Here is an 8,925-nt window from a genome sequence, read left to right as displayed (position 1 = left end):
GTGTTGAAATGACCAGAATCTGGTCGTGTTGCTCAACCAGCTGGTATAAATAGTTCATTTAATGTTTAATTGTTTCTTAAATTTTCATTCATTTTAATTCTATTTATTTCATAAGAAACATTAGATTAGCATGTATCTAGAAACATTCAGATATCCTGTAGCATAATAAATGCAATGCTTGGGATATTAAAAGAAAGCCAACACAAGCAAATGCAACCGAATCTCCTGATCCAGCCTCCACTGTGAATTATCACAGATTAGAACCGCGGTTCATCAGTTCAGGAACACAATCAAGGCTTTAGATGAGGAATCCATTTCAGGGCCGGATATTGAAGCTTTACACGTCTTCAGTCGGGGGACAGAAGATTAATTAACAGACTTGAGGAGATCCCTCACGAGACAGATATGATTCTTTAACACAATAGCAATCAGTCTTAGGAAATTGAAGCTGAGGGAAATGAGAGAGGGGGCTCACGTATGAGTGAAACAATTGGCTTTATTTAAGCTCAGCATGTTAAATAGAAGCTCCGACCACCAAAGCAAGCAGACTATTTGAAGGGTTAATTATAGATGCCTTATAGATGCTCAAATAACATTAAAATAACATTTAAATATACAGCTCTGGAAAAAATGAAGAGCATTTAGAGCATTTATTTGCAGAAAATGAAACCTTTCCTGAGACATCAAATAATGAAAGGAAAACAAGTTCATATTCATAAAGTTTTAAGAGTTCAGAAATCAGTATTTGGTGGAATAATCCTGGTTTTTAATCACAGTTTTTAATCATGCATCTTGGCATCATGTTCTCCTCCACCAGTCTTACACACTGCTTTTGGATAACTTTATGCTGCTTTACTCCTGGTGCAAAAATTCAAGCAGTTCAGTTTGGTTGTTTGATGGTTTGTGATCATTCCATCTTCCTCTTGATTGTATTCCAGAGGTTTTTAATTTAGTAAAATCAAAGAAACTGAGGTGTATTCTGTACTATGGATGTTTATCACTTCTTGTTTGAGAGGCCTTTAGCCCAGAGAAGTTCATGTGTCCAGCTAAACTATTTTTGAGAAGTCCATTTCTATACATGATTGGCATGTCACAAGTGGTTGCAGGTAAACAACATGCCGCTTCTCAAAAGGTCATATTTACATATATGGTAAAGCTGTAAATAGGGTGGTTGGAATTTTTTAGGCATGAGAGCTATAGGAGTGACTGTGAGGGACTATTTAAACGGTTTAGACTACAAGACTGGGAGAGAGAGAAAAACCTGGGACACCGAGAATTGACAAGCTCTCTCCCACACTTTGCTTCTGATTGAAATAAATATTTATTCCGGTTAAGAGGACAGTGTGTACTGAGTTTTATTTCAAGAAACAACAGCCTTCCAAGAACACCCAAATAGGAGTCCACAAGAAACAAGAAGACACAACAAAACTCATCATTTTTAAGTGATCTCTTGTTTTTTTTCCAGAGCTTAACTGCAGCTTAACTGTCTATAAAAGGATGCTCTATAGAACCTAACACTAAGCATAACCACAACCATAAATCAACCATAAACCTAAACCTCAACCTTAAATCTAACCCTAAAATAGCCCTAAAATATTAAAATAGTATTAAAATAAAGGACTCTTCTTCCCTCTGCTGACAAATTTTATGGAGATGCGGAATTCCTTTTCCAGCAGGACTTGGCACACTGCCCACACTGCTAATAGTAACAATTGGTCTTATTATATAATATTATAATTTTCTGAGACACTGATTTTGGATTTTCATTGGCTGTAAGCTTCATAATCATCAACAATAAAATAAATAAATGCTTAAAATAAATCACTCTGTGTTTAATACATCTATATAATATATGAGTTTCACATTTTGAACTGAATTACTGAAATAAAGTAACTTTTCAGTGATATTCTATTTTTTTGACACACTAGTACATGTACACCAAAGTTGTAAAGCTAATTGTGGATAATTGTTTTTTATTGTATCATGTACTGTACTGTATACCATCTTCTAGGATCTACAGAGTGGAACAAACACTGTTTATGGTTATATCTTCATATAATCTGATAGTTCAGTGATGACAGGTTGGTACTGTATACCTGCTATAGACCTCTTTTTGCCCCCTGACTGATTTTAATAACAGGGACCATATGGTCGAGCAGAACCCAATAAAAATCCTGCTGCTCAGTTTCTCACTTTGGCTACACCCATCTCAAATCTCACATCAGACTTGCTGTGTTTTATATTAAAGTTATGTAACATAGAATTTTCAATTCCATTAAACCTGACACAAACAATAAAAGATAACAGATAAAAATCTGGAACAGTCCATCATTTCAATACAATTTAAAACAAACAAAACATAAAAAATTTATAAAATGCAAAAATAGATTATAGAGCAAATAGAATATAAACTATAAAATAGCATACTGTGATAACAGCAAAAAGTATGCGCCAAATATGCGGCATTTTACTATTGTTAGTTGTTACATAATTTTTGTTGTTATATTATTTTTTTGTTTAGTTACATTATTTTTGATGAAACATTGCCGAGTAGCATCACAGCGCTAACGCTCGGAGGAAAGCGCAGCGAATCGGTTCTGATACATCAGCTCACAGATGCAGCCTTGTGCTGATCCACATCACCCTAGGAGTGATGAGGGGAAAGAAGAGCGCCATCTACTGTACTGTACCCACCCAGAGAGAGCAAGGCTAATCGTGCTCTCTCAAGGCTCCGGCTGCTGATGGCAAGCTGCATGACTTGGATTCGAATCAGTGATCTTCCATAGTGGTAGCATCTTAGTGTGCTGGACCACTCAATATTACTCAAATTAATATTATTAATACAATTGCAATCCAACATTTACTCCTTTTTTTAATAGTGAGTGTACTATATATATTGCATTTATAATTTGGTTAAAAAAGTGCATGTTTTCAGCAGGTGACACATAAAGCATCGCCACAGAATGGCTTTCATTGCTCATTTTCAGACAGAGGGCTGAAAGTAGAGTCATCATTCAAGAGAATTAGGCTTGAAAGGACAGAAATGGTGTCATACATCACAAGATATTTCAGACGGTGAAAATGGCAGGTCAGGGACGAGCGCTGGGATTGGCTCTTGGTGTAACAGCAGTGATAACAATGGTGTTTGAATGCTAGTTGTTTAATAATACTGATTTAAATAATAATAAAAACCCGCCCCCTCGTTTCAGTACAGCTAATTTTAGGTTTGAAGCGCTGTATTATGTTTTAGCATTTTGTGCTCTCGGTTTGTCAGAGCTTTCAGACCTCAAATATCAACAGATATGAGCTTCAGCACCCATTCAAACCTGACCCTCACCCACTCAGCTGCACACACTGCTGAGAGTAAAGCTGCAGTGAGAGCGGGAGACCAGGAAAAGCTGAAGCATCCAATTTTTTAGTAAGTGGGATGACAATGCCTCTGACACTGAAATGAGTAGGGAGCCTAAGGGCCTGAATACAACACAAAGGTGCACAGTCAGTACACTTTAAATATCATGGTGAGCAGGACACTATGATTAAAAATTTCAGCATGTTTTTGAAAATAAATTATCATTTTTTAGCAAGATTATGAAATATATATAATGAAACATGTATAATCGTGGGAAAATACTAAAACTAAAACTTTCATTTTATTATACTCAATGAAAATACACATTAAATATACTTTCTCTGTATTTCCATTACTTAGGCAATACGCTTCAACTTATATGTTGTTTTGATAGAAAAGATATGTAATGGCATTAAATGCCGCTAAAAATGCACTTTAGTTTAGCTAAAGTTTTTTTTTTTTCAGTAGCATTAAGGTTTGCATCAAAGCAGCACATTTACAATGTTTGTCAAGTATATTAAAAAAATATATGTTTTAAAAACACACACTTTTATGTTGTTTTTAAAGATAGCTTAATTACCATTGAAATGTGCTTAAGTTGAAATAAGTTGTTCCAAAATAATACTTTTACTATGTATTTACTTTTCAAAAGTTAAGTAAAAAATGTTTAAATAAAAAAAATATATATACTCAAATGCACTTTTCTTTTACAAGGCATAATAATAGGTAGCACAGTGTACTGATGCCCTACTTTTAATAATAGTTAATATTATGACAGTATACAATATGATCAACCTGCCCAGTAGAAAGATTGTCATCAATACAACATTTATCATGCAGTTCATTTACATACAGATCCTACAGCCCTGACCTACATAAACAGTTGAAAGCCCTGTGTTTTAACCTTGAGTGATCAGAAAGAGAAATTTCATGTCATTTCACACTAATACTACTAATTTTCTCCTCATGTAAGGAGAAAAGGAGGAGTCTATCAGTCCTCAGTATGAAAGCTTATCTGCTTTATTGCCAGAGTTCAGAACTGAAACACAGCAGTGTGTTTCTTTTTATTTTTTTATCATCATCGCTGAGTAATTATGCCTTTCAAAACGGTGTCTCTTTCACCTCCCGCCTGAGTGGAGAGGAGGAGATTCTGAATGGATGCTATAGCAGCGCCAGGCCTCAGATGGCTGTTGCCGTGGCAACGTGGGGCGGGATGCAGGGAGAGGGAGGTATAAAACCGCCGCCGGTCCCTGACTGAATCTCAGAAACTCCAGAGCCGCCTGCCAACAAACACCACACCAGGGCAGCGCCAAGACCGAGGCTGACGCTCGCGCTCTGACACTCGCGCTTGTGCTCTCGCGCTCTGACACTCGCTTTCGCTCCCGTGAGGCTTCACCCGTAGGAGGAGGAGGTGCTGCTCCATCATGCTCAGGCCCAAGGACCTTTGTCAGGGTTCCGGCACCAAGACCTTCTTGGACGCCATGAACAGCGGCAAGGTGCACCTCGCCCGCTTCGTGCTGGACGCCCTGGACGGCCGCATCATCAACTCCAAGACGGAAAGCAGCCGCACGCCTCTGATGTACGCCGTCAGCCTCCAGGACCCGGGGACGAGGTCCAAGTTCACGCATCTCCTTCTGGAGAAAGGAGCCGACGTCAACAGCCGAGACGAACACGGGCGCACGGCCCTCAGCCTGGCCTGCGAGCTGGGTCACCTGGACGCCGTCAAGATCCTGGTGCAGTTCAACGCCGATCCAGAGGTCACCGACACCTGGGGCAACAGTGCCTTGATGTACGCCGCCTACGGAGGCCACAATCAGATCTTGGAGTTCCTGATGAGAGCCTTCAAGAGGTTCGGCTTGAAGCTGGACCACACGAACCAAGCAGGGCACTCTGCTGTCCAGGTAGCTGAATACCTGGGACACACCCAATGCGTTCAGGTGCTCAACGGCGCAGGCAAGAAAGGGACGGGATCTGCTGAACAGATGGAAGAAAAGGATGGAGAACTGCAAGGAGGAGAAAGAGGAGAGACTCGGCAGCCTAATCGTCTTCCGAAGCAAATTTTAGATCGATTCTCCAACAAGTTACACAGCAAGAACGAAGAACCAGCTCTACCAGCTCTGTTCCAGAAACAGCTCTGGGTTGGCAGTGGTGGCGGTGGCAGTTGTGGCGGTGGGGGAGGCGGTAGTTGTGGTGGTGGAAACCACGAAAGGAGGCGCTTCAGCCAGCAGCATTCCCCCGACAGAACACACTCAACTTATTACCAAAGTCTGAGCAGATTTTCAGAAAGGCGCTTCACGGCGGACGACCAACAAGCTCTGTTCACGTCCAAACAGATTCAAAACTCCGCGCAGAGAGAGACCTCCGGCACCACCACGAGAAAGCTTCAACTCAACTACAACTCAGAACGCTGCCACAGCGGACAAGTGGGCGAGAAGGAAGACACCAGGGAGAACATTCCCATGTGGGGGAAAGCTAAATCGTTCAACCTGGACCTACGGACTGGCAGGAAGCAGTCTTACCAAGGAGATCTGCGAGACCCGAGCCTTTCCACCAGCAAACTCAAACGAGCCTCTCTTCAGGACGAGAAAGCACTGGTTTCCAGGTTTCCCTGCCACAGCAGCGCAACTTCCAAAATACCCTATTCTGAGAAAGTGACCAAAACACCAACAGAACTTCGTAACGCAGAAGAAGAAAGGGACTCAAAACAGCAAAGCAGCGTCTGCAAAGCTGCCAGACACAACAAGCTGCTCTTGGGAAGAGAGGAAATGGCAATAGAGCGCATTAAAGCTCGTCCGCAGAGCATCGGAGGACTCGGCACTCGGCTGCTCAGGCGATTCACGGCGCCGGAGTTCATGAGGCTGGTCAGGGACTGCCCCTCGGGCACGGGCTTGAGTAAAGGGAAGATCGCCAGGTCTGAGACCTTCCCTCTTTCACATGGCCACAAGATGGTGAACAGCCAGCCCAGCGTGGACAGCATCAGTGCCGTGAGGTGCGAGTTTGAAGGCAGTCCTCCTGTGTGTCGCTCCTAAAAAAATAAAAAATCCTAATCCACACTGCTTTAATTCAACAAGGAGTTAAATTAATTAAACAAAGATCATTATACGCACTATAAAAAGGGATGGGACAATTGAAATAAAACAAAACTAGGCAACAAGGCTGTTTTCAGCAAGGTAAAACTTACCACTACTACATACTACATAGCTGTGAAGTTACCTAGGCTTTCAGTGTACGTGAAGGATATAATAAATATAGTGCATATAGTATAATTATTAATAAATACATTTATGTGTAACAATTTGTACATTTGTTTTGATATGTTGATAGTGTGTTTTAACATGCATATTTGCATATTTGGTTTGCTTTAGTTCTATGAAGTCAGACTGAAAGCTTAAAACTTTGTAAAGCACTTTTTACGCCACAGATTTGAGATTGTTTAATTGTCTTAATCTTAGTCTTTGTACTGTTTTCTCATTCAAAATGCTGTTTAATTCTTTCTAAGTTTAGACTAGACTTTGTCTTTCTAAACTCTGTCTCTGTTTTTTCAGTTTTAGTTAATTAAACTACTGAATGTAAACCTTCCTAACTGTTATTTTTACTCTATATGTTTTATATTATACATTTATACATATATATGTATACAGATCATTTTCTTTTATGTATGATTAAAACTTTAAACATGCTGATTTATGTAAAAGCACTGTAAGCTTGTTACAACGTTGAGAGTTTCTGTGTGTGTGTGTGTGTGTTTGTGTATAGTAGTCTATAATATATGTTTAATATGTGTTTAATTTGTTTACAGATAAGAGAGCTATTTAAATTTGTATTTATATTTGGATTGAAATGATTAATATTGAGATTATATTGAAATGCCTTGTTTGAAATGTGAAGCCTTTTAAGCGTCATTTTGGTATATTTAACTATGCATACTGCGAATGTCAATCATATATATATATGTGTGGATATACAGCTCTGGAAAAAAGAGACCACTTCAGTTTCTGAGTAAGTTTCCTTGATTTTGCTATTTATAAGTTTATGTTTGAGTAAAATGAACATTGTTGTTTTATTCTATAAACTACAGACAACATTTCTCCCAAACTCCAAATAAAAAATTTCTCATTTAGAGCATTTATTTACAGAAAATGAGAAATGGCTGAAAAAAAAAAAACCAAAAAAGATGCAGAGCTTTCAGACCTCAAAATAATGCAAAGAAAACAAGTTCATATTCATAAAGTTTTAAGAGTTCAGAAATAATCAATATTTGGTGGAATAACCCTGGTTTTTATTACAGTTTTTTTCATGCATCTTGGCATCATGTTCTCCTCCACCAGTCTTACACACTGCTTTTGGATAACTTCATGCTGCTTTACTCCTGGTGTAAAAATTCAAGCAGTTCAGCTTGGTGGTTTGATGGTTTGTGATCATCCATCTTCCTCTTGATTATATTCCAGAGGGTTTTTTTTAATTGGGTAAAATCAAATAATCTCATCATTTTTAAGTGCTCTCTTATTTTTTTCCAGAGCTGCATAAATATATACACGTACATACTGTATATACTGTAAATTAAAGTTATAAAATAAAGTAATAAACAAACATCACATCCTCTAGGCATGTATTTATATATATATATATATGTGTGTGGTAAAAAAAGTGAAAGAAAGAAAGACAGAAAGCAGGTAATCCACTGCACAGCACTGAATATTCAATATGCATCCTTTTTATTCATTTTACAAAATTAAAGTTATATTTCATTTCTCTTTCGTCATGAAGAGCCGACATAAAAATACAGCCACAATGAATCCTGCTGAACTGTGGAAAGAATTCAGAAATGATGTACAGATTTGTATTGGCTGGTGACGGACCAATCAGCATGAACCAAACCAGTGTGCTTTACCTACACAAACATGATCACAATCACAGTCTCACGTTCCTTAGCAGCGCACACACACACACACACACACACACACATACACACACTGCTGAAAAAAAACATGGAAGTTAGTAAGTCAGTCAATCAATCAATCACAGTACAACAGTTTGGGTGTGGAAATGCCAACATATTCAGCTCTGGAAAAAATGAAGAGACCACTTCAGTTTCTGAATCAGTTTCTCTGATTTTGCTATTTATTTCACATAGAAATATTCTCATTTAGAGCATTTATTTACAGAAAATGAGAAATGGCTGAAATAACAAAAAAGATGCAGAGCTTTCAGACCTCAAATAATGCAAAGAAAACAAGTTCATATTCATAAAGTTTTAAGAGTTCAGAAATAATCAATATTTGGTGGAATAAACCTGTTTTTTAATCACAGTTTTTTTTCATGCATCTTGGCATCATGTTCTCCTCCACCAGTCTTACACACTGCTTTTGGTTTGATGGTTTGTGATCATCCATCTTCCTCTTGATCATATTCCAGAGGTTTTCAATTTTTAAGAGGTAAAATCAAAGAAACTCATCATTTTTAAGTGGTCTCTAATTTTTTTCCAGAGCTTTATGTTACACTCCAGGTGTAAACATACACACAAAGACACACACACACACACACACACACACACACTTTTCCTCTCTTACTCACAC

The 8,925-nt window shown here is 38.5% G+C and overlaps 1 protein-coding gene across 1 annotated transcript; it reads left to right on the top strand.

Annotated features, from left to right (window-relative positions):
• The first annotated feature begins 4,595 nt into the window (after positions 1–4,595).
• On the top strand, positions 4,596–7,307 carry LOC103036281 (ankyrin repeat domain-containing protein 63). Its single transcript, XM_007230365.3, has one exon. It carries the CDS (start codon positions 4,774–4,776, stop codon positions 6,376–6,378), a length of 1,605 nt encoding a protein of 534 aa, XP_007230427.3. The 5' UTR covers positions 4,596–4,773; the 3' UTR covers positions 6,379–7,307.
• Positions 7,308–8,925: the final 1,618 nt, after the last annotated feature.

Source organism: Astyanax mexicanus, chromosome 14 (assembly GCF_023375975.1).
Source record: "Astyanax mexicanus isolate ESR-SI-001 chromosome 14, AstMex3_surface, whole genome shotgun sequence".
NCBI lineage: Eukaryota > Metazoa > Chordata > Actinopteri > Characiformes > Acestrorhamphidae > Astyanax > Astyanax mexicanus.
This window is presented reverse-complemented; position numbering and strand designations above follow the sequence as displayed.

Coding starts and splice junctions, on each gene's coding strand:
- LOC103036281 (XM_007230365.3), top strand. CDS start 4,774: ATGCTCAGGCCCAAGGACCTTTGTCAGGGTTCCGGCACCAAGACCTTC.